Below are 25,858 nucleotides of genomic sequence, written 5' to 3'. Positions count from 1 at the left end.
TTTGAGCATGCTGTCTTCCCCTGGATCCGGACCAAACTTTCTGGATCTGTCTGAGCCTCAGGCTAAACTTCATCCAACTCTGTCTCCCTAAAGCTGTGTGCCCCAAAGCTACACACACTGTGTCAGATACTCACTGAAATGCCAACCCAATCCACTCTTGTTGTGTGTCACAAGGCATTTATAGTTTGTGTTAGATTGCCTGTGAATGAAGAATAATTTCACCTGTAGCTATATGTCCTGTTTTCTAAGGTATCACTTGTTTTCCAGCATATGATCATGTTGTCCATGGTGATGCTGCACCTCTCCCTGATGACAAGGAGAAGCCAAAACCACGGACACTTTTCCCAGAGACCTGGATTTGGGATTTGGTCTCCGTCGGGTTGGTAACAGCTTCTACCTGACTTCCCCAGAGAGACCCCTCAAGACTTCTGCCTGCTTCTCAATAAGTTCTCCTCTCTCCCTTCCTATTCTAGGGACGATGGGCAAGTGTCTCTCCAAGTTGCTGTACCTGACACTATCACAGAATGGAATGCCAACACCTTCTGTGTTGCTGATACTGGCTTTGGGCTGTCACCTCTGACCAGTATTAGGGTCTTCCAGCCTTTCTTTGTGGATCTGTCACTGCCGTACTCTGTGATCCAAGGAGAGACTTTCAGTCTAAAAGGCACTGTCTTCAACTACCTCAAGGACTGTATCCAGGTGAGTATTCCCCCAACTACATGTCCTCTGTCAGAGCTAAAACTTGAGCCCAAAAGCAAGCTATGAGCTTCTCAGGAACCCTAGGTACTGGCACCTGAGCCACAAAGCAGAGCTTTGCACTTCATGACCCATGGTATTTGCTCCTTTGTTCACTGCCTATTACTAACTCTATGCCAACGTGTGCTTGTACACCCTACCACACTCAGGTACGTGCCACCCTCACAGAGACCCCAGAACTAAAGGTGGATGCCTGCCCAGGCTGCCAGTTCACCAGCTGCCTCTGTGCTAATGAAGCGAAAACCTTCGTGTGGAACGTGACAGCCACCAGGCTGGGTGAGGTTGAGCGGAGGGACGCGTGGCAGTTAGGGGGAGGAGGGGTGGAATTTGCCTGCCTCTGCATGTCTGGTCCGGATGCTCAATGCTCATACGTACAGCTGTCTGCTGCAAGTGCTCAGCAACGTGCCCCTGTGCTCCCTGCAGGTAAAGTGAACATCACTGTGAGCGGTGAGGCAGAAGATTCACACGACCTGTGCGATAACAGGATTGCTGTGACACCTTTGCAAGGACGGAGAGACACAGTGATAAAACCTCTGCTTGTGAAGGTTAGTCACACCTCAGGAACACGTGGGGACAGTAGGTGGTCCCATGAGGCAGATAGCAAGATGCCAAGAGGGAGTTTAGCACCTTCCTCTTGGAAGCAGACAGGCCTGCTGAGGCTTGGTGTCTGGCTTTCCTGTCTTCCCTACTCTGAACCACTCTTTCTCCATCGGCAGCCAGGAGGTGTCCTACAAGAGAAGACACAAAACGCCTTTCTCTGCGCTGCAGGTATGGGATAAATATCCCTGACTGCTATTGATTGTGGGAGCAGGATGGAAGGGACAGGGCTACTGCAAATACCCAGGGGTGGGGGGAATTTGTCAGAGAGCAAGCACTGGTGGCACCATCCTTGCCTGGGAGAACAACCACTATTTTTTGTCCATGTTTGCCTTCTATTTGGCAAAGTTTCCTGTATTGAGGCATTTGGTTGAGAGTCATTGTCACACTGAGCCTCACCTGGGTCTTCTTGGGATGTTACATTTGTGTGTGGTACTTCTTCCATGGGATAAATTTCTGGGTTCTGCCTTCCTCAGATAGCACTGTCTCTGAAGAGTTCTCCCTGACTCTGCCTGCGGAAGTGCTGGAGGGATCTGGCCGAGCCACTTTCTCTGTGATTGGTGAGAAAGGCTTTCCTTGCTCTTTGTCCCCAGTGGGGAGAACTTGCACAATGCTTTGGCCTTAAAGATGCATCAACCCAGTTCTTCATCAGATAAACTGTAAAGGGTGTGATGTTGGCCTCAGAAATGTCATCAAGTGATCTTTTTCAATATTTATTCCTCTCCTAAGGAATGATCCTGGGCGATCCCCAAGTGGCTGGAGGAGAAGGCACAAAACGGGTTATCTCCTCTGATGTCTGTCACTGCCATCCACCTAAGTGAACCAAACCATCCCTACAGATTTCCACCTAGTTTGCCTCTGTAATTCTTACCCTTCTTGATAACTACTGGGGAATGACAGTTGTCTTCAGACCCCCTCCAAACTTTGCATTCCCCCTCTCCTTCCAGAACCATGCTGTCTTCCCTTCCTGTGCTGGCCTAATCTAGGAAGGGTCAGCAGAAGTATTAACTGTCTCTGTTCACTGAGGGGCTGGCTCTTTTCCAGGATCCCAGTAGCGTTTAGAGAAGGCAGCAGTCCTTTCATTTCATACTGCTGAATGTCTGTGTTTTTTTTTCTTTCTCCTGCCCCTTCACCTCAAACTTAAGGGGACATCATGGGCCCAGCACTTCAAAATTTAGACAGGCTGCTAGCAATGCCCTTTGGCTGTGGTGAGCAGAACATGGTTCAGTTTGCACCAAACATCTTCGTACTCCAGTACTTGAACAAGACTAAACAACTGGACCCAGAAATTGAAGATAAAGCACTGAATTTCCTGAGAACAGGTAAAGATTGTCCTTCTTCCTTCTGCTGCTTCTGGGGCACTGGTCTGGTGGGGAGGTGCAGGGCAGGAGTGGGAGCACTGCCAGAGCTGTGACAAAGGAAGGTATCACAGAGAATGAGGGAAATGTCTCACGGAAGGAAAAGCATGTTTCTGAAGAAGCAGGACTTCTGTCTCTGCCTGTTATTGAGGTACCAAGCCTGCTTTTTTGAGAAAAGTGTGGGTAATTAATGATTTCCATCATTATGTGATGCCTGTGGGTTGTTCCCTTATCAGTCTGAGGCAGGTGGAAGTCCCTTGTGGAAACAGAACATCAGCTGCTATTAACTGGAATAAAGAGTGGCCTTTGGGGTTAGCTAGGAGTTTGGTACCTTAGTGCTTCCTCATGTTTTAGGACACATATTGTAGGGGTATGTCAGCTCTGTCCAATAGGATCTGAATTTAATATAGTGCCAGTATCTGTGTCTCATTTTGCAATGTGCCTGCCAGTCTCCTTATCCTGCTATGCTGCAAGCTCAGCAGCCTCCCATGGATAGGATTTTTCTCCCTTTCCTTCCCCCTTTCTCTCTGGTACTGCAAGTTGAGACAGACATCTGGGAGAGGGGGGTCTACCCAAGAGAATGGCGGCAGTAGAAAGGCAAGGTGGAGGGTAAACAATGAGGCTGGGTGGAGGGTGGAGGAAGAGCAAAAAGATGCAGACAGCATTCTGCTGTCAGAGCTTAAAGGCATGGCCTTGCCACTTTCTCTCCATCCCATAAAAACTGCTTTCTTGAGACCCAACAGGGCTAGGAGAAGTGCTGAAAAACAAACAGGATTTCATATTGGGTCCCCTCTAGGAAAAGTGTTCCTCCTCACTCCTACAGCTCTTTTTATTCACAGCAAGGTGCCCACGAGGGTTCCCTGGGGCATGGGACATGAGGCAGCTGAGCACGACACCGTACTGTGAACCATCAGGGCAGATACCCACAGTACTTGCTCCTCACAGCTCCAGTAATGTGGAGCAGCCACTTGGCGCCCTTCAGTGATGCTGTGCAACAGCTTCTTGCCATGGTGATGCTGTGGGATGCACGGGGAATTGTGGGGTGGTAGGTTTGCCTCAGTGTCTCTGACTGTAGTGCCTGGTGAGGTCTCTTGCTGTGAAGCCTTCTTCCCACAGCAAGGATACAGTCTGAGATGCTACAGGCCCTCGCGCTGAGAGTCATGTCCTGGCACCCATCTTCATAGGTTACCAGCGTCAGTTGTTCTTCAAACACGATGATGGTTCCTACAGCGCCTTTGGGAAAGCTGACAACGAGAGCAACACCTGGTGAGTGACCAGCGTTGGTACTGTCATCCCAAACCCATTGTCCTTGCTGGTTCAGCTCCCGGCTGTGACACGGGATTCCTTCATGCTCTGCTCGCAGGCTGACAGCTTTTGTAGCCAGGTCCTTCGGACAAGCCAGCTCTCACATTTACATCGATAAAAATCATGTGCACAGCGCTTTGCTCTGGCTGCAGAAGCACCAGCTGCCCAGTGGCTGCTTCCAGAGCGTGGGGAAACTCTTCAACAATGACTTAAAGGTATGGTTGCCAGACGTGGGAGTGTGAGCAGGAGGAACACAGTGTGGGGCATAGGGTTGCTTCCCCAGGCTCTTCGGCTCTGCACGATAGCGCAAAGCAATGTCCCCATGGCCTAGTGTGGCCAAGGCAGCTTCTCAGAACAGCATGAAAAAGCATGGCCTGAACCAGCAGGCATTTCCTCCATGTGAGGTTTTAATCATTGCTAGGTTTTCTTCATTTTCACTCTAGCCAAAAGGCACCATAGCTAATTGTGCCAACATATTTCAAGGGCACAGGGAGAAATATTTTTATATTTTAGTGCTTGCCTAGAATACCCTGGATTCTCCCTCTTTTCATGCCTTATGACACACAATACCCAGATAGGCCTGATTATGTGCTCTAATACAGGATTATCTGAAGACACAGTTGTCCCTCCACTGCCCCAACAGTATGACTTCTCCTGAAGTCTGGCATGCCCAGAATGATCCCTGCAGTGTAGCTGGAAATGTACTAAACTCTTGGTGAACATGCTCCAGTACTCAAGTACCAAACAGTGTGCATGCAGTATGGCAATACTTTTTTGAGTAGCTTTTGCCCCCCCACTCCCCTTACACTTCAAAGTTTCTGCTATTTAACATGAACACTGCTTTTCAGCATCTTAGCCCAAATTTCCCCGCTCATTTTAGATGTAGTCTGAGGGTGCAAGCAGAACTTCCCAAGAATGAATGTTCTATAATGAGAAAAGTGGCTCCCTGAGAGCCTGTTTACCCGTATTAACCTCTAGCTTCTCCACAGTTGGCTGAATTGTATGTAAACTTGCATTTCTTCTTGTGTGCAAAACCCGCATCATAAAAACTTTGTTCAAGTGTCCAATTATAACATATTTAATAAAATAAATAGCTTAATAGTTTGCTTCATGTCCTTCTATGAGAAGGCACGCCTAGGCTGTATGGCTCTGAGGCTGCTCTCAACACCAGATTTTCACGATATTCAGTAAGTGAACCTGGAGTGCTTTCCTTTGGTCCCCACATGTCCAAGAATACCCAGAGGCATGCTGCTGTACTCTCTCAGATATGCCATCCATAGGCAGTTTCAGTGGCTACACAATGACAGGCAAGCAGTGGTTGGATTTGTCTCTTTCTGATGTTTGTGTGATTTGCAGGGTGGTGTGGATGATACAATCTCACTAACAGCCTATATCACTGCTGCACTGGTAGAGCTCCATCTGGAGAAGAATGTAAGTTACAACCGAGGTCTTGCAGGGCTTGGGAATTGTTCCACCCTTCATTCCTCCTCAGGTCTGTGGTTTCAGGGAGTACCCAGCTTGAGCTGGTGAAAGCTTCTGTCATGTCCCACCTTCGTACACAATAAGCTCAATAGAAAATTTTTAACTTGGTAAAGAGTTCTTAATATAAATGGCCTGATTTGCAGCAAAGCAGACCATTTGCAATTCCCAGCTGATTTCAGGGGAAACAATTGTCTCTGAAAATGGCTCTGGACTTACAGAGAAAGGCAATAGTTTTTATTAAACTGACCAATATAGCTAAAGGAGAAAAAAACAAACTTTCAGGTATGCAACCCTCCGTCCTTCAGACCTGAAATAAAAGCAGTGATCTTCAAGCCAAGTTTCGAATGTTGTAGCCGCAATGGGCTGATATTCCAGCCTTACAGTTCTGAAAACAATGCTGTACCTCCTCGGGAGCTGAGATCCACAGAATGTAGGTCTGACAGTTCTGAGCCAGCACATTACCAGATACTTCTTACAGCTGTATTCTCCAGTGTATTAACAATCCCCCATCCTGGTGGTATGCCCAGTCACATCTTTGTTTTCAACCCACAGTGAGTAATGCTTTGTCCACTCTACTTCACGTTCCACGGTCCTGAAAGAGACGCTAGCACTGAAATACATTAAGGATGTAGCTGGGATACTTGAGGGTTGGGGATAGATTTTCACAACAGAAAGTGGTCAGAGGAAAATCACTGGGTTTGGATTCCTTTCTCAGGACACCATGCTGGATAATGCCTTACATTGCCTCAAGAATGTATCACTTGATAAGACAAACCTTTATGTCAAGGCCTTGATGGCTTATGTCTTCACACTGACCAAGGACATGGAGATGAGGGAGCAGCTCTTGGATATGCTAGAGAAGGAAACCGGTAGGTTGTTGCTCTTTAGAAGATTTCAAGTTCTAGAGATAATGACTGTGTTTAAGACCTGATATCTTCAGGATTTAATTGCAGTGGTTTGGGAAATTTAATTATTCTCAGATCAGCTTTTGTGTCAGAAAATGGTAATTTATTGAAGCTGTGAAAGTCTCTATTTTACTCAGACCCAGAAAACAATTTCTAAGGAAAAGCAGCAAAGGTGATCCATGCTTAATTTGTGTGGCCAAAGTACTCACTTGTGCTGTGGTGCTCCCATCATCCTTCAGCAATTCATACATAGTACAAGAGGTCTTGCAGAGGAAACTTGCCTCACCATGTCTATCCAGCTTCTGGTCAGGGCATTTACTTGCAGAATTCAAACATTTTGACTGCTTCCCCTTTGCTGCTCAGGGCCCTTGGTGGATGCACCTTTTTTTGTTGTGTTGCTGAACTTGGTTCTTCCTTTTGTCTCTTTAATGTGGAAAAAAAAATTATGGATTTCTATCCTGAATGAGGAGGCCAGGTGGGGATTTCAAAGCACCTAAAGCCTATGGTTGAACAGTTGGTAACAATATTACCTGATTTGACTTAAGTTTAAGTTCTTTTCCACATCTGTTCATCTGGCAGTATGGTGAACTACACTGGGGACTGAAAAATAACCCAGAGGAAAAAAAGGGAGAGAGGATTTTCCAGCCTGACCAGCTGCCAGTGCAGGTCACTGCACAGCCACTCAGCTGGCTTCACAGGGTGGCTAGTGGGCAATCTGGCAGAAGTAGAATTGCCACACTGAGTACAATACGTTTTCAGAGCTACCTCTGAGAAAGTACATATGGATCAAGTGACTGGAGAGCATCCTTAGTGAAATCCAGTCAGTCTGAGGCTTCAAAATTACCAGGCACTTTGGAAAATGTCTCCTTAAGGTCCTAGGGCATGGAGCACTACTAACGGTGATAGTGATAGTTTTCTTTGGCTCTTGTTTCCACTGATAGTAGTTAGCAATGACTTGGCAAGAGCAATGTGAGGGAAAAGTGTTGTCCTACATTTTAAAATGTGTCTGTGTTCTGCCAGCTGAGTCTAAGGATGTGAATGCCAGCTGCACCCAGTTTACCTGTTGGAGAATCTCTGCCCCAGAGGATTATTTTCTGCTGGCTAGAGACACTTTCCTTGGCCTGGTGGCTGGGATTCTGTTAGCCTCATTAACAGGATTACAGCTGGATCTCAAACAGGAGTTTGGTGCATTTTAAAGAATCAAGGTTGAACTGTAGGTCATTTGCAGATCCAGGACACCTTTCTACCACTTCATGAAAAAACTGTTCTGCTTATGTCACCTTGGAAGTAACAAATCACAAAACCCTCATGCAGAAATCTTCCATTGTGATAAAGATAATGAAGTAACACCAGACCATAGAATTCCTGAGCTAAATTCTAAAGTCTTTATGCTGGTTTTCTGCAAACGAGTGATTTTGTGATTCTTTTTTCGAAAGTGAAGGTTTATTCTGAAAACTGACTTGAATTTAAAAGCATTTCAGGTTTTCACATTTGTACCATTGCAGAAGATGTCTACACTGGCACAACTAAGCCAAATTCTTAGCTGAGTTTTGGTTTAGCCCCCTTCAGAAAAAACAGTCAACTAGACTCAGATGCATTCAGTGCCTGTGAGCTTGGACAATAGGTGGGAGCCCAGGACTAGCTTAAATTGTCCTTGCCTATATACTGCAGTGAGGATGCCAACAAAATAAGTTGGGTATTCTTGCTCCCCTAATAGCCTGCCATCATTTATCCCTCAAAGGGTGAACAATTCTTGTACAATAGATACAACTGACTTGAAACGAGTCCTAAAGATTTTCAGCACAGAGAGCTCTGTTAGACTATCCTAGGTAAATGAAGGGACAGCAAAAATCCTGTAGCTTGGGGACATAGCTTTGAATATACACAGAGCTGAATAAGACTGGGACTGTACTTTGAACAAAAAGCCTCTGTTCAAAGTCAGTCAGTTTCTAGGGGAACTGTTTTCTAGAGGAACTGGTTGAGAATTTGTGACCTGGAACTCTATGTGCTTTCCAAGGAAGAAATGGAACCTATCATAGGTGGCTGGCCCTTCAGAGTACAAAAACAACAGGAGGGACTGGTTTCTGTGCTTTGAGGTGCACCAGAAAGGCACATGCATTTCTGAGGGTCTACAGGAAACTGCCAGTCCTCAAAGGGTGCCAGGGCTGGAGAAGCTGATGTTCACAGAGATCTACTGTTCTCTTCCATGTTTCCTCCCCCATCAGCAGAGCTCCTGACATCCCGTTCCAGTAGGGGAGAATCTTCTTTGATCGAGACAGTAGCCTACATCCTCCTGGCTCACGTCTCCAAACCAGACTTGGCACCCAATGAAGCCTCAGTGAGCAAGCTCGTGCGCTGGCTCAGTAGCCAAAGAAATGCCTTTGGCGGATTTGCTTCCACACAGGTAACAAACCAAGGAAAGTCATGGGGGAAGGAGAGAGCTACTGTGCCTGGAGTGATGTGCACGTCTCTCCTGTGCATATCACTCTAGATCCATCCTCTGCAGACAGGCATACATGACCCCTGATGGTGGGAAGGGGAATGCTATGGGAAATTATTTTTCTGTGTGGTGTAACTGGGATTACCCAGGGCCTGGGACTGCTAACCCCAGGGCACAGAAGCCGCCCTTTCCAGGTAACAGAAGTCATCCTGCTACCTGTGGCATAGGCCTTACCTATGTACTTAGTGGCATGGAACCTGCTTGTGTCAGAGTGTGAATCAGGGCCGTGAGGAGTGTGGTTCTGCCTGCAGTGCCTGATCTAGTGTGCTGAATCTTGTACTGCATGGCTCCACAGTAAAGTGACTCTCATCTTTAGGACACAGTTGTCAGTCTGCAGGCCCTCGCTCAGTATGCAGCCCTGATTCCTCAGGAGATCGGAGACGTAAAGGTGACCGTGAAAAGCAAGGAGGCTTCTCCACTGGAGTTCCACGTGCACACGAAGAACAAGTTGGTCCTGCATCAGGCATCTCTCCTTGCAGTCCCAGGGATATACACTGTGCAGGCGACTGGCAGTGGCTGTGTTTATGTACAGGTGAGCTTATATAAGGAACAGAACTGTCAGATTTTGCCACTGACTATTCAAGTGAGGTTTGGCTCTAAGTAGGCACTATAGGCCCAAATTCTGAATAGGATTTGGCTTTCTACGCAGAATCCCGTCAAGCTTGAAGGAGCTCAGGTATACTCTGCTGACGTGGTTTTATTGCAGCCATCTATGGTATCTTTTCAGAAATGTCTCAGCTCTCAGTTAAGAGATCAGTAAATCCGAAGGCAGGAGTGATGAGACAGAGAACAGTACCTGCTTCTGTATTGAACATATGTTGCTGATATCACTGCTTCAGGACTCGAGCACTGTTTATCTTCTGATATAATATTTTTTGGGTTGTTATCACATTCAGAGATGAGGAGTGATGTAGGACCGAGGCCTACTTATTCCAGTACACCAGCACAACTGGTCCATCAGGAGAATACACCTTATTTTTCTAGCAGCTTTGAGAGTGGTCTGCTTATGAGCCATTCATGCAGCAAAGAAGTCAAGTCATTCCCTGCGAAAACTTCCTCCACTGGGTCACTTCTGTTCAGCCATCTCTTATGATGCTCACATAGAATCTACAAGCAGTGTATAGACAAGAGGACACAACAATTATTTATTGTTAATGCATGTAGGAGGTAACTAGGACTCATACTACTCGACTACACTTGAATATAGTCATTAAGCATAAGGCACCTGATGAGTACCTGCTGGCCAGACAGTCACCAGGCAGGTAGAGAAGACTGGCCTATGCTGCTCTTTGGAGGAGTGTGATCATCCCTCTCACTGAGTTGTCCTCTTCTGATTCTTTGCTCTTTCTTTCTTTCTTAAGAGTTTTATACTTATTTTGTCAGTATTTTCCTCTTGAGACCTAGAACTAGTAACTATTTTCATGTCAACAGCTAACAGTTTCTTTCTCCCTTGTGGGCAGGGATTTAGCTAATGTACTTTCTCACACCTTAACAATATTTTTTTTTTCAGTAAGACTGAGACAATGTTGTACTGGATGAGGCCCTGGATCACAGATAGCTGAGCCTCCATGCTGAGGGTTACATTTGGCAGAGGTATCTGACACTATGTGCTAAAGAGCACATGTATGAACAGAAAGCACAGCTGCAGCCAACTGTGTTAGCCACTGGTTACCAATCTATTAAAAGCTGGAGGCACAGGTAGTTCTTTAGCTCATATGGGGAACCTTCAGGGTACTTTACAGAAATGTTTTCTCCCCCATCAGGCCACTTTGTACTATAACACCCCACCACCAAAAGCAGAAGATGTTTTTGTCCTGGATGTGGAAACAGTACCAAGAGAATGTGACGGTGTCAGGAAAGAGCTTGACATCCATGTGTCTGTCAGGTATGAGATCCCTTGAGGCTCTTTCTTCAGTGGAAACAAGTTGGAGCCCCAGTAGTATGTCCTGAACCCCATAAAAACCTCCTGTCTGTGGAGACAAAAACACACGGGAAGACCCTTCTTCTCCATAGATCCCAAAGAGATTGTGAAATGAGAATTAAGGCCTAGAGAAGCATGGGAAGGCACTGGCACTGGCTTGCAGAACCACAGCAACTATCTCAGCCAGCATGGAGCAGCTCAGCAGCCCTCAGAGCAGTAGCAGTGAGATGGCAGCATTCCCCAGAGTCAGAGCTCCCCCCCATGGGAGACATTTGGCAGCCTGGGCTGAACCAGCCCTGAGGTGCATTCTCCTGCAGTGTGAAACTCTGCTGAAACCTGACAGCAGAAACTCCTGTCTGGAGTTATCCTTATCCTTATTACACTTGCCTGCATCTGTCTAGGATGAGCGTCTTGGTCCATATTCTCCATGCCCTACTGTCCTGAAAGAGAACAATGCCAGCATTGCATCTCTTAACCTGTAACATCAAAGATCACTTCCACCTGTTGGAGAGGGCAGCATGAAGGTTAATGATAACACATTTGCTGCACAATCTGGCTCCATATTAAGCAAGTAGATGGGGCGCCATTTTTTGTCCCTTTCTGCCATCAGTTAGACATGCTGTTGAGCTTTCACATCACTGTAGAACAGGCCAGAGTCTGGAACTGTTCATTAGTATCTCCTAGACATTCTGTGATGCCTTCCACATCTGATGTGCTTCTCTCCTGCCTTTTTTCAGTTACACAGGGGCCCGTGGGACCAGTAACATGGCTCTGGTGGAGGTGGAGATGCTGTCAGGGTTCATTCCTGTGAGGAGTTCTTTGGAAGAGGTAAGACATTTTCCTCTGGCCTTCCCTGAAGAGATTAAAATCTATTTTCCAGGGGTAGTTTAGCCAGAAATACCCGAACATCTAAGAACTGCTGGAGAATGGTAGGTACTCGTCTTGCTACAAATTAACTAAACTAAGCAAGTGCAGAGGTAGTGGGCTATTTCACAAGGCATCTTTCAACTTGCAGAACTGATTGTGCAGCTTTTTGTGTTCAGTAGTGAGGATCACATACACAGTAAGAGGTTGGAGAGGAGCTGAGAAGCACCGAGGTAGAATCATCTGGGGTGCACTGAGACACTTTGCCATTGCCCATCTGCAGGGATACTCCATAAAGTGATGCTGAACCCCATAGAGTTCAATGGGATGCTATAGCTGGGGAACATAGGCCTTCCCCTGACTAGGCTAAGCGCTTTAGTCAACAGCAGTTTACCAACAAATACCAAACTTGTTTTGAGACAACAGGGAAGGCCAACGAGATGATGCTAACCAGGCTCACCTCTTGCCTTTCTATACAGCTGGAGAAGATACCCCTGGTGAAAAAGACAGAGATAAAACCAGACAAAGTCACAGTCTACTTGGAAGAGGTAAGAGGAAGACCACAGGTAGCTGCCCATTCAAGTAGTAGCAACTGCAGTATTTTGCACTGGGACTCTCAGACATCAGGAATACAAATATGTAGGCTGGTCAAGCAGGCTAAAATTTTGGCAAAAAGAGGAAGAGGGTGGAAGAATCTGGAAAGACAGAGAAAGAAATCTCTGATGCAGAGGGAATGAAGTTGGTATGTAGGTGACTTTGAGATGGCCAGTGCATTTCTGCTCACTTTTTCTCTCCAGCTGGGTGAGACTTCTCTGAAGCTTAACATCTCAGTGGAACAAGATGTTGAAGTGCAGAACCTGAAAGCAGCAACAGTGCTTGTCTACGACTACTATAAGCCGGGTGAGATTTCACTGACATAGACAAACAGTAACAGAGTACCACCACTCAGACACAGTTCTATGCCTCTTATTCCCTTATCTCCCTTATTCTGGCGCGCTTTCTCCTGCAACTCCAAGCTTGGGTTTCCTCTGTACAAAACTTCCACATTCAGTTAGCAGAATCACTTGCTTTTCTGTTCTTGAGATGGGACTGCCTGGTACTATGATTATGTCGTGTTGTGCATGTGTTCAAAATGTCTGGGTTTTGACTTCCTCTAGCTTCAAGCTACGTCTCTGTGGAAAGAAAGTTTCTCTGTCAATTTACCATGTCTTCTCCAGCTCCTTAGCTTTCTTGAAAATACTAGACATTTATTTAAAATCAGTATTACATACTTCCACTCTGATCCACCAGAAGGCAGAATTTAGTTCTATGTTTTTCATGTATAGTGTAATAATCCTACCATCCATTGGGTGCTGCCATGTCTCAGAGGATAGTAGGAAAATAATTTCTTACCCTTTAAAGCCTGAAATGAACTATCAGCACACAGAAAAGAGATCTTGGATTCATTTTGAGTGACTCTGATTATTTTGTGATCAGTATGAGCCAAAAAAGCAGATGGAACATTAAGAATTATTTTTTAAAAAGAATTTGAGAACAAAATGGGAAAACTACTGCTGGAGCTTTAGAAAGCAGCACCACAGGCCTACATGTTGTATACTGAACTCTATTCTTGTTTTCCCTTCCACATGATGACAAGAAGAGGAGGACACTTCTTAATCCAGCCTTTACAGAGCTAAATATTGTCACCTAATATGGTCTTTCTTTGCTATTCCATCCCGTACAAGATTTTTTCTGCTTAGTACAATCTAAAAATTGTTATCTGGCATGAAAATACTAATTGTCAGTAAAAAAGCAAGGGTATCAGGACACGCTCCTGAACGGTTCTCTATTTACAAAAATATCTTTGCATTGGAAGGTATCACAACACATAAGAGGGTCTTTTACAGCTGTATGGGAGACATGCTGGGGAGACAGACTGCCTGACCTGCTGTAGACATTTTTCTGTTCCTGCAGTCACAGTGTGAAGAGTGAAAAATTAAGATAGTGACATGGTTGTGTTAAAGAGAAAGAAGCTTGGCATTACACTACCATGCAGTTCTGCAGCTCACCACCCTTTCTCTTTTGTTTCTACAGATGATCGTGCGGCAAGAGAGTATGTTTTCCCTTGCAGTTCAGGTTAGTGTTAACAGGCCTCCAAGGTGGTAACAGCTGAAACAGAACAGAGGACTGGTGGTAAGAAAGCAAACAGCCCACCTCTGCTCTGTATTTAATTCCATCATGTTCTTGGACTGCAGGTTGAATGGGGATCATAGAATCACAGAATAGTTTGGGTTGGATGGGACCTTAAATGTCATCCAGTCCAACCCCCCTGCCATGGGCAGGGACACCTTCCACTAGCCCAGGTTGCCCAAAGCCCCATCCAACCTGGCCTTGAACACTGCCAGGGAGGGGGCAGCCACAGCTTCTCTGGGCAACCTGTGCCAGGGCCTCACCACCCTCATAGTAAAGAATTTCTTCCTTATATCTAATCTATATCTACCCTCTTTCAGTTTAAAACCATTACCCCTCATCCTATCCCTACATGCCCTTGCAAAATGCCCCTCCCCAGGTTTCCTGTATCCCCTTTAAGTACTGGAAGGCCACTATAAGGTCTCCCTAGAGCTTTCTCTTCTCCAGGCTGAACACCCCCAACTCTCTCAGCCCGTTCTCACAAGGACCTCCGCTGGACCCACTCAAGCAGGTCCATGTCCTTCCTATGTTGGGGCCCCAAAGCTGAATATGGTAGTGTAGGTGGGGTGTCATGAGAGTGGAGTAGATGGGCAGAATCCCCTCCCTCGCCCTGCTGGCTACATTTCTCTTGATGCAGCCCAGGACACAGTTGGCTTTCTGGGCTGTGAGTGCACACTGCTGGCTCACAGTCAGTTTTCCATCCACTACTACCCCCAAGTCCTTCTCCGCGGGGCTGCTCTCAATCCACTCCTCACCCAGCCTGTGTTTGTGTTTGGGATTGCCCAGACCCATGGGCAGGACCTTGCCCTTGGCCTTGTTGAACTCCATGAGGTTTGCACGGTCCCACCTCTCCAGCCTGTCCAGGTCCCTCTGGATGGCACATCCCTTCCCTCCAGTGTACTGACCACACCACACAGCTTGGTGTCGCTGTCAGACTTGCAGAGGGTGCCTCGATCCCACTGTCCATGTCACCAACAAAGATGTTAAACAGTGCCGGTCCCAACCCCGACCCCTGAGGAACACCACTCCTCACTGCTCTCCACTGGGACATGGAGCCGTTGATCACAACTCTCTGAGTGTGATCATCCAGCCAATTTCTTGCCCACCGAGAGTTCCATCCATCAAATCCGTGTGTCTCCAATTTATAGGCAAGGAGGTTGTGTGGGACAGTGTCAGATGCTTTGCACAAGTCCAGATAGATGACATCAATTGCTTTTCCCTTATCCACTAGTGCTGTAACCCCCTTGTAGAAGTCCACCATATTTGTCAGGCACAATTTGCCCTTAGTGAAGCCATGTTGTCTGTAACCAATCACCTTCTTATTTTCCATGTGCCCTAGCATAGTTTCCAGAAGGATCTGCTCCATGGTCTAACTAGGCACAGAGGTTATGATTAACTGGCCTGTAGTTCCCCAGGTCCTCTTTGTTTCCCTTTTTAAAAATGGGGGTTATGTTACCCCTTTTCCAGTCAGTGAGAAATTTGCTGGACTGCCATGACTTTTCAAATATGATGGAGAGTGGCTTAGCCACTTCATCCACCAGTTCCCTCAGGACCTGTGAATGCATCTCATCAGGTTGCACGGACTTGTGCACCTTCAGGTTCCTTAAATGGTGTCAAACGATCTTCTCCTACAGTGGGCAGTTCTTCCTTCTCCCAGTCCCCGCCTTTACCTTCTGCATCTTAGATGGTGTGGCTGGAGCACTACTACTGGATCTACTGTAGTAGTTGTAGGCACAGTTTCTAGTCCAGGTATAATCTCAGTGCAGACCAAGGAAGGTTAAAAGGATCTATTTTAATCCCATTTCTATACACTCCTCACATATGCACTCCTTGCAGCATCCCAAATCTGAATGCAACTGGAAATGCCTATGTCAACGACAAAAAGATGTAACTCATCCCTTAAGATCTCTTAGTCCTTAGATAGATTCCTAAAAATTCATCAGCAATTTCTTTGTTTTTTCTTGCTCTTTCTTTCCACAGATGTCTCGAAGAAGGATTCCTACTAGAATGCCCTGGTCCTGCAACCAGTAATTGTATTTTTCTGCGTGCATAAGGAAAACTTCATTGCTCTGGTCTTCCTCTTCCCTGCTGTGTTGGATCCACCCTATTTCCTTTGATCAATGCCCTAAATTTCTATGTGAAACCTGACTTGATACACAGTAGTCTGGGATCAAGTGAAATAAAGTATGTGGAACTTGAAAAGAAAGCAGCTACTTGACAGCTGATGAAGTCCACACAGATTTGAATGCCTGAAGAAGAGAGAAACATTGCTTAGGTCATGGTTACATGCTTTGCATTTGGTCACCATAGTGGCCTCTCCTCCCCGAGACCCATCTCTGAGCTACCTTCTCAACTGAGTTAACACAACAGTTTGACTGCAACCAAACTCCAAGCAAAAAAAAAAAGCCATTTTTAACCCTGATCTGAACCCACTACATGGCCCTGTGAATCATCTTTCTGTCACAACTGAAAAGTAGGAACAGGCAAGGGGAGGCTAAGGGAGAACTACTTTACCAGCTCTTCCAGACAGAAAAGTACTGTATAACAGTGCCTTATGCAGGGAGGCCATGAGCCTGAAATAACATCCCCTCCACATTCACCACATTTTTTGTGTGGCCTCTTGTTTGCTTCCATTTCTTATGTCAAGCAGGAGTATTTTAGAAACCCAAAAAGGGCATGATCATGCAGATCTCACTTTCAGGTCCCAGTTCCATTAGATCAAGTGCTCCACAATTTTCTTTCAATGCCTAGTGCTTTAAAAGCAAGTCTGTCAAGCCATACAAAAGAAGGATTAGATCTGAATGTGTTTGTGGGGCTGTTTTTCTATGGCCTGTGCTTCCTTTTTTGGGAGCAAACATTTGTAATCTCTTTTTAGTGATTCAGCTACCTTTCATAAAAAGAAATAGCAATTACGAGTCAGTGATGGCCTCTGTGTGCTTGCAGGACATGCAAAGCTAAAGCTGCTGTAGAAATTTAATGCAAACAGAAGACATTAATAGATGTTATTATGTAGTGAACCATCCATGATTGTCCTGAGCTTGTGGCACTTTCACCTTCCTGATGACATGGCTAATAGCTATTGATGTCTTTACATCTTCCTCCATATACCTGCATAGTAGAAGGAGATCAAGCAGCTAGCTAAGAAATCCTGAGAAAGCCAGCAGATGAAGATCATGTGCGTATACTATGGATATAGGGTAGACTAACACTTGTGTAAATGACTGCTGCATGTCTCCTTCTTGTAGTGCCAGGACTGGGGTAGTACCTGAATGTGCAGCGGGCATGCTCCTGGAGCTGGGGCTAGAAAAGGATGATTTTCCCTCAAGACACAGACTGAGCAACAAACAGTGCCCAGGAAGATGAAGAAAAGGGCCTACATGTCTGAAAGAGACCAGGAGGTGCAGAAGAGCCCTTGGGGTTGACACAGTGGGGCTAGGATGAGTGGCAGAGCAGGCAGAGACCTTTCAATCCACATCCCACCTGTAGGGTTGCTCCAGCTGCGGACCTGAATTCAGCTGGAGACAGCAGAAAAAAGATACTGCGATTCTGTATGTAGTTGACCACTTGACTGTACCTGCGAATTCACCTCTTCTGCCTCGTAGGGGGCTTGCCCACCACCTTTACTGCTGGTGCCTGAAAATCGCAGTGTGCGTGAATTCTCTCTGCACACACCAGCTCCTGATTTACTGGGAAAATATCCTTGGAATCCAAAAAGGACAAAAACTCATTATGTACCCTGGCTGTGAAAGAGGGTGATCACAGGCTGAGAAAGAATAGGACATACCTTGATAATAGTTTTAGGGCTCTGAACAGCATTATTTAAACCAAACAACCCCCTCCAAAATTCAACAGTAGAAATTCCCCTTACCTGGCTAAAACTAACCAGCCCTGACCCAGGAAAAAAACCTCTTCTAACCATTCCTCTCCCTCTCTCCCTCCCTCTTGGAAGTGAGGAACCTGAAGCAGAGGGGAGAAATGAGAAGAAAGGAGGAGAGGGGGAGGTCAGGGACTTGGGTCTGGTGGGCTGTGTGAGGAAGGGAGACAGGGCACTCTTGGGTGAGTAGGGACATTGGGATGGAGCTCTAGGTGTTGGGAAACCCAGGGGCTTTCCCCACCCTCTGCCAGTGTGGTCAGCCTTCTCTTCTCACAGCCCTGGTTGCCAAGCTGCCTTAAGACCTCTGCCTGGTCTTAGTGTCTGGGCCTTCACCACCACTCTGCACCCTGACTTCCCCTAGTCCCTTCCCTCCTGTTCTCACATATCTCATTTTCTCCTTCCCTTTATTACCTGCACCAAGATCCTCTCTCTCTCAGGGTGTCTCTGAGACCCACGAACATTCCCACAAAGGCTCCAGTCCACCCCGTGCTCCTGGGACACTCCTCTGCCCAGTAGTGCTCTTTGTCAACCCCTACATGCAGCCGAGGGGCAATTATTCCTGGTTCTCCACTTCCCCTTCTCACTGCCCTGCTCCTCCACTGCCCACAGCATCACCCCAAGTCCCAGTCCCCACTGCACACGTGGTCTGCCTAAACTGCTGCCAGAGCTGCTTGTCCCAAGAACTTTCGTTCCCAAAAAGGTCCCTGTCCCTTCCAAAAGGTCCCTGTCCCTTCCTCTGCCTGCCCAAGCATTCTGTCCACGCCTGTATTTCTTCTCTTTTCACTTTAATGATTGGCAAATCTGTCTTTCCCTCATTATCTAACCCTCCTGTCCACTGTATATGCCTCTTCCCATCTGTGCAAGACCCCTTCTTACTCTTCCTCTTGTTTTCTGTTCTGCTTTTGTTTTCTGTTACTTCATCTGTTACTTTGTATTTCTCCATGTCCTCTTTAGACAAATTTTTCATGCATAGGGTACATTTCTGCAGTGGGTATCCCTTTCATTGTCAGCTCTCCCTCTGAATTGTAACGGTCCCCATTTTCGTTTGCTTTGTTTGTGTGCCCAGGCATCACACATTGAACAGTAAGTTCAGTCCTAACTGCACCTTCTTTACTATCATCTTTTCTATCGTCCACCACTACTCAATGTTCATCTTTTTCTGTAAACAATCAGAAATTACTGTCTCTATAGGTGTGATTTGTGGTATCACTTTCCTTTCCTAGCTCTCTTTGTTTTGAAAAAAATGCAGAGTGACTGTAACAGGCCCTTCCTGTTATCTTTGAAGATCATCTTCTCCCTGTCTTGGACTCTGACTCACATGGCCACTTTCCATAAAATTGAGTTCAGTTTTCCCATTTCAGCTACCCACGCCCAGGCCTTCTGGATCGGTCATTCAACAGCCTCAGTCACCGTGCTTGTTTAGACTCTGGCAACACCCAGTCCCAGCCTGTTAAGACATTAACCCAGATGGCTAATCCCTACCTGTGCCACTACAAAACAAAGATAACAGTCTGAGGAATTTCAGGATGCAACACATGCAACAGGAGAGTAGAGTGTATGCAGATGGCTCATCTCGATACCAGTGCCATTAGCAAGGTAGAACACATAAAAGGTGGGACGCAAGATAAGAAAAAGTGGGTACTAGTTTTATAGAGCTGATTTCTAAAGGAGAAATTACCAGGGCAGTCATGCCGTAAATATGAAATAAGGCTATTAAGTCAACAAGCTCAAGACCAACAGAGAAAAAGAGAACAAGGTGGGTTGTGTATCTGGGAGGTGATGATGCTTCTAAGGAGGAAGTACCTAGGAGAGAAAAAGGAGGTAAAAGGAATATAAAGTGAAGCAAATCATGTGACCAGGGTTGCTGGGGTGCATCCCTGTGTAGTAGACCTTTGCCTGATCAACACAGCTTGCAAGAGGACATTAAATCTATTTTTTCTCTGACTCGAATCTGTCCATAAAGTGGGCAGAGCCAGCCCTTCCTCCCCTACTCATCATTGTTCTTGGGGCTGTCTAGTAGGGACAGGAAAAAGGGAAAATAAAAGTCTCACAGCAATGCCTAACAAGCATTTAGGGGAGGTAGAAAACCTGAGGAACCAAGTGATTCTGTGGACACCTGATACCAAAAAAAGGACAGGGCTGAGTTCAAGCAAGCAAAAATATGAAGGAACTGGACAGGGCCTACAAGGAGTGTTCTCCTAGCATTGCCCCTTCCCAAGACATTGTGGGAGTCAATAAGCACTGTTTGATGGTGCTCTGCCAATGGACAGGAAAGGACAAGGGAGCACAGTGGGCCCTACAGTCCCCCAGTTGCCTTCCTGGAAAGTTTCTCCCTCTAGGTATTTGGGCTGGACTGAAGGAGCTTTGGGAGAAAGGTCCTCTAATCTGGTTGAACTTCAGATAGGGAGGTTATAAATAAAACTAAAGGCTGTAACCCAGTGTGCCCATGAGCCAGGGTCTCCTGCCTCTAAATTGACATGTGTCAAGGGTCTGTTTTACAGTTTATATCATCAGATGGCCACGAAATAGAAACAGGCCCACCAAGATTCCTCTTCTGATGATAAGAAGTCTTACCACCTTGTACCTGTGTGCGGTTGGTAAGAAAGGAAACTAAGTGTGTGAAATGTGAATACAAACAGATGTTTCCAGGCTGTGGTTTCAAATCAGATGATATTGTTTGTCTGGATATGAGACGGGCTGAGGAACCTGGCAAAGCATAGGGTTGAAAAAGAGCTGCTTTGCGGCAACCTTCCTTAAGATAGGAGTGTACAGTAGAAGTCAGTGAGGTCTTTGCCTCTTGGAGCAAACCTAAGGGAATGCAGTAAGTGGCTAGTCTGTGCTGGGCAGGCAATCTGATGCTTGCTCAGTTCTTCTGACTGTAAAAAGGTGCTCCCTGTCCTAGGTGACATCCATAGGAAACATCTTCCAGTGTAAGAAAGGCACCTTTGCTATGTGTAAGCAATGTGGGATACAAGTGGCTTGCCCAGATGGCCTGGAAGCAATTGGGAAATTTCCTTAAAAGTTTTGTAGCTTCAGTCTGCAAAAAAGAAGGTCCTGAAGAACATCATACAGGAGGAAGCTAACAGGCATTCTGGTAACTAGCATCTCAGATAGCAACGGACTTTTCTGCAAAGAAAAGCTCTTAAAAGGAGTGGGAGGTAGGTCCCTTAAAAGGAGGAGGACTGTAAGCACATGAGATGGCCCCAAATAAATTCTGATCTTGTTAGAGCACTATTATATAAAGTAAATAGCATACTTAGAATCTATAGGTGAAGAAGATAGTGTGTACAATGAACAGGTAGGAATCTGCTGAAGCACTGATAAATCATAAAGTTTTGATGCGTAGGGCTTATTTGGGCCTTTGTGGTTATCTGCCAGTACTATGCAAATAGGACTGAAAGACCACATTGCTTCTAGTGGGTGCAGAAGAGATGGGTCTCCCAGGCTTTTGCAGAGCCTCTGCAATGGTCATATGGAAAACTGAAAGGAGCCCTCATCCACAGGGAAGTCAGGACACAGGACAAATGAGTTGTCTGTTGTCACTCAGTTGCAAACTCTTCTGGCAGCTTGGACACATGTCTTCTTTCCCAACTCATGCATATTTGTGTCTGCTCAACTAATATGCTCCAGTTTGGAGACAGATCAATGGTCCTTATTACTCTGACTTTTTGCTCACAAAAAAGGAACGAAACACAGAGCTGCAGAGCTGTAGTTTGAAATCCCAAGGCTTGTTACTGGGGATTGTTGACAATATACAGAATCTAAGGTTTACCCCAAAGTCTTTTTCTCCTTTTTGAGATGAAAAACTACCTAGATTTTTCTCTTGTAGCTGTAGGACTGTAACAGACTTTTAAAATAGCTACTACTGGGAACCATGTGAGACTCCATGGATCCAGCTCATGATCTGTACTGTCTCTGTGCAAGGTAAGCATACCTGTAGACTCACATGTGATGACTTGCTAATTTTTAATCTTATCCTATAGGTTAGTTTTCTACCAAGCTCAGATAGCTGCGTCAAGGTGTTTGTATCAACCCACAGTCAAATCCAAGACATACAATAGATGAATAAGTAATTTTCTTTTGTTAACATGGTTCGTTTCAATTTAAGGATAGAAGCCCTGGAATGTGGCTTACCTTGACATTCAAAGAGGCTTCTTTCCTGAGAAAAGTCTAAAACTTGTGATTTCTTGTGTTGTAGTTTGCCGAACAGTGGGCTTACTCCTACACTCTCTCTTATGTTGATAAGCAATGTAGTTGATACTGTCTTGAAGGCCAGGCCCAGTAACATTTGAAAGTAGACTTAGATGTATCAGCTTTTGCTTGTTGACCCGGTTTTCCTTTCATATGATGTTCACATCTTAAAGGTGGTGGTGAGGAGGAGCGTGCCTTCAGGGTACTGCAGGTAACTGACCCTGGAGCTGGCTCCTCACAGGCAGATAAAGCATTCTGATCTTCCCTTTACATGTTCCAACTTTCCATTCCATGCAGGGAGCAGAAAGGTGGTTTGGCATGCACTGACCTGTTTTTCTGAGGGATGAGAAACAAAGATGAGGAGACATGTGGTTTCAGCCTCTCTATCAGCTTGCAGACTTGGAGAAGCCTTGTAATGGCAGGAAGCGCAGATTCACACTAGGTAGGATCAGTCACAGGGGAAATAATGTGTAGGGCAGGGATATAGGAGAGGTGGTGGTATATAAAGACTTGTCTGAAATGCAGAGCTTAGAAACTGGCACAGTCAGATGAGCTTTTGCTCAGAGACAGGACATAATGGCAGACTCTGGGGTTGCTATGATCCTCTCCTGTCCAGCTTCTTCCTTCTGTAGATGGTGATCAGCCAGACTGTCCAGGGCTAGCAGGAGGTGGTTGAAGAGATCCTGTGATGTGGTGAGGCTGTGGGTGGGCTGGTGTCTATGTGTGGGAAGGCGTGGGTACCAAAAGCAGAGATCTGGGCAGCCTGTAAGAAATATATTACAGTAACTGCAGTGTAGACTGCAGTAAACTGGGAATAATGTCAACCTCTTTGAGCAGGAAAACATCCCAGGCTTGGAGGTCAGTCTGCATCAGATTTCTGGCTCCCCTTGCATCTCCATGGTATAGATCTAAGGATTAGCTCTTGGTGGCTGAGGCTGAGTACGTTACCAGCTGCCATGTTCCCTGACAGTGTGTATGAAAACTCCAGTCTTCCCTGCCACAAAAGAAAGGGGTTTCCTTCTGAGATACCTGAAGGTGATGGTCTCAATTCCAGACTGAAGTGGGCAAATGAGTGTGGGAAAGGGGCAGAGGGCAAATGCAGATATGTAGGCTAGATAGCCATTTACATACTTATACTATATGAATCTGTATGGCAGAGTGTGCAGACTCATGCTAAGCAGTGCTGTTTACTCACCTGTCTGAGGTTCATTTGCTGCCACTGCCTTCCTAATAAAATGGAAAAAAACGTGAATTCAGAAGGTGCACTTTTCCTGCAGGGCCACTGAGTGTCACCATCGCTCCATGCCTTGCTCTGCAAGACGCCGTTTCTCCATCAAAACTCCTTTGCTAAAATGGGTTGGCAAGAAAAAAAAAAGTAATTGGAATGAAAATGGGCTGCTCCTTGCTGAGAAGCCCAGAGCTGGGAAGATCTGCACCTAAAATGTGAGCAAGTGATGCTGCCTATGAAACAACCTGGCTTACATTTTGGCATAGCACTTGACGGGTTTCCAGCCAGACCCTATAAACCAGTATCACAAATTGTAGCATGACCCTCAGTGACAGCAGTTATGAGATGGAGCAAGTGCTTCATCAGGAGGTGCTAAAAAGTCCAGGATTCCACCATTTGGTGAGCAGAATTTGGTGAGAAGTTGAGGGACTGAGATTTACAAAAATAATGAAGGTGGTGGATAAAGGGAGTAGAAAATTTGTTCTTCAGCAAATCTTTCCATGGTAGATAGGGGGCATGTGATAAAACTAGTTGGTTAGAAATTTAAAACAAACAAAAAAAGTACTTTACAGTATAAGAACGGGCTGCTACTGGAGTTATGGGAGCCAATACTATCAGCAGATTCGAAAAGCTCATAGACAAACTCATGGAAAACTAGTCTATACCAAAGGGAACAGGTTGTGATGTATCCCCCACCACCCCTACTACCATGTGTGGATGTGGGAGTAGAACAAGAGGAATGGACTGTAGATACTGGCCAGATGCACTTGCTCTCCCTGAAAAGCAGTGAGGGCAGTTTAATCCAGTGGACTGAAATATCCAGAGGCTTCCTTCCTTCCTGGGCCAACGGAGAGGAGCGTGAACTTCTTACTTCTGCTTCAGATCCCACCAGTAGCAGGGAGGTGTGCGAGTTCACAGACGTGCACACACAGCTTGGCACTGGCAGGAGACACCCGTATAAACACAGAGAACGGTCAGACGGCTGATCCCGTTCCTAAGGACCAGCGCTCAGAGAAACGCACCTTTATAGGTCTCTTGGGATTCTGGTCCCCCAAACCTTTCATCCTACCTGCTGGCTAGACAGACCTAACTTTGTTATTGGATCACACACACATGCACGCACAACAGTGAGCACAATCACACCGGAAATAATTCGAATAATTTAATATGAATATAGTACAGAATGTGGTGCAAATCTTGTCCAAACAAACATACTGATTGCATCTGACCATCTTAGTTTATCCCTCTCTTCGCTCCATTTCCCCGTGCTTGTTCATCTCTGATCCACCTTGATCCCTCCGTTTCCCTGCCTGTGATTTTTACCCCAAACATACCAGCGTAGCCTTGTAAATCCTCAAATTGTCTTTGATTACAACATCCCTCTCCCTCCAAAGCACTCCCCAGTAAACCCTAAGGCCTCTTTATTGCAGTAGTTTCCCTTCGTTTGCAAAGATTCCAGAGAGTTTCCTCCCTTGAATCGACTTCAGTGGGTTTTGCAACAGGGACAAATGGCTTAGTCGTTCAACCAGTCGTTGAGGGTTTTAGGAGAGGTTGATTCACAGGGATTAAGTCGGCTGGGTTCCCCGCCTTGTCATTGTTCCTTTGATCACTGTCTGACCTTTTATTCTGAATAGCCTTAAATATCTCCTATATCTTTTTTTTTTTTTTTTTTTTTTTTCCCCACAAGAGAATCAGACAGGCAGCTTTCCATCTGAATTAAAAAAGAATCCCGAGCATTTAGAGCAGGTGTGTTTGGTAACAGCCCAAACACCTCCTCTACAGTGTGTTTTGCTGCTTTTCAGGCAGCAGCAAACGTTATTCTGTGATTCCAAGTCAACGTGAACCGATAGCCCAGCACCTTCATTACTGAACCAGATGCAATGTTCTTGCAACACAAGGCTCAAACGTGTCATTTGCAGGAGCATTTATGATGCTCAGAGCCTCGGTGGTGCTCGAACTTCTGCACCTTGTACATGTAGATGGAGCATGATTCTTTTCTGCTTGTCTTTTGCTTCTTCCCACCCGTTCTTGGTGCATCCTTAAAGGAAACTCGCCAGATCTCATCAAGTTAAGCCACTGGTCTGACCAGATCGAGCATTTCTCGTTTTCTTGGAAACACTTATGCTGACTACAACGTTGTTAAAAATAAGTTTAGCATAACTGATCACTTTTACCCTAAGCCAGGCAACTGACAGAAGAACTGGTGCTCTCCAAGACTAGCCGAGGGAAGCAAGGCCCAGGTGCCTGCACAGCGCAGCTTCGCTCCTGAAAGTTGCCAGCGAGCTCTGGCACGGTGGCTTTTACCCTCTTTATGCAGGTTTTCACCTCTACACGTGACCTACATGACCTGGCCAGAAAACCGCTATTACTGCTGTGTCCTGTTTGTTCGTCAAAGGTTGTTCCGGGTACAAAGACAAACATTTTACAACCTACATGAAATTACTAATGTTTAACAAGGTTATCCAGCCTCCAGGAGGACCGATCGCAAAGTGCGTCCGGGCAGCCGGGCCGTCGGCGCTCCATGGCGGGGCGCACTCCGCGCCTGCTGCGCAGCCAGGCCGCGATGCTCAGCAACATGGGGATGCCTCGGTCCCCTGTCCCGGCAGCAGCCCGACACCGAGGCCCCGAGCCCCGCTCCCCGGCAGGGCCGGAGCGGGGCGGGCCCCGGCCCCCGGCGAGGCCCCGGCCCGGGCCTGAACCCGCGGGTC

The 25,858-nt window shown here is 46.2% G+C and overlaps 1 protein-coding gene across 1 annotated transcript in view; it reads left to right on the top strand.

Moving 5' to 3' along the window:
• LOC141958886 (alpha-2-macroglobulin-like protein 1) overlaps window positions 1–13,808 on the top strand; it is a 29,686-nt gene extending 15,878 nt beyond the window's left edge. The window contains exons 19-36 of the mRNA XM_074901876.1: window positions 268–379; window positions 474–699; window positions 906–1,032; window positions 1,180–1,301; window positions 1,473–1,524; window positions 1,830–1,913; window positions 2,499–2,675; window positions 3,896–3,977; window positions 4,075–4,231; window positions 5,373–5,447; window positions 6,214–6,367; window positions 8,629–8,807; window positions 9,220–9,435; window positions 10,667–10,788; window positions 11,562–11,652; window positions 12,168–12,236; window positions 12,486–12,588; window positions 13,762–13,808. Of these exons, the coding sequence (XP_074757977.1) occupies window positions 268–379; window positions 474–699; window positions 906–1,032; window positions 1,180–1,301; window positions 1,473–1,524; window positions 1,830–1,913; window positions 2,499–2,675; window positions 3,896–3,977; window positions 4,075–4,231; window positions 5,373–5,447; window positions 6,214–6,367; window positions 8,629–8,807; window positions 9,220–9,435; window positions 10,667–10,788; window positions 11,562–11,652; window positions 12,168–12,236; window positions 12,486–12,588; window positions 13,762–13,808 (2,195 nt within the window). The remainder of the gene's footprint in view (window positions 1–267; window positions 380–473; window positions 700–905; window positions 1,033–1,179; window positions 1,302–1,472; window positions 1,525–1,829; window positions 1,914–2,498; window positions 2,676–3,895; window positions 3,978–4,074; window positions 4,232–5,372; window positions 5,448–6,213; window positions 6,368–8,628; window positions 8,808–9,219; window positions 9,436–10,666; window positions 10,789–11,561; window positions 11,653–12,167; window positions 12,237–12,485; window positions 12,589–13,761) is intronic.
• Window positions 13,809–25,858: the final 12,050 nt, after the last annotated feature.

The sequence above is a fragment of the Athene noctua genome, chromosome 3 (genome assembly GCF_965140245.1).
Source record: "Athene noctua chromosome 3, bAthNoc1.hap1.1, whole genome shotgun sequence".
In the NCBI taxonomy this organism is placed as follows: domain Eukaryota; kingdom Metazoa; phylum Chordata; class Aves; order Strigiformes; family Strigidae; genus Athene; species Athene noctua.
Note: the sequence above shows the minus strand (reverse complement) of the source record. Positions and strands in the feature narration are given on the sequence as shown.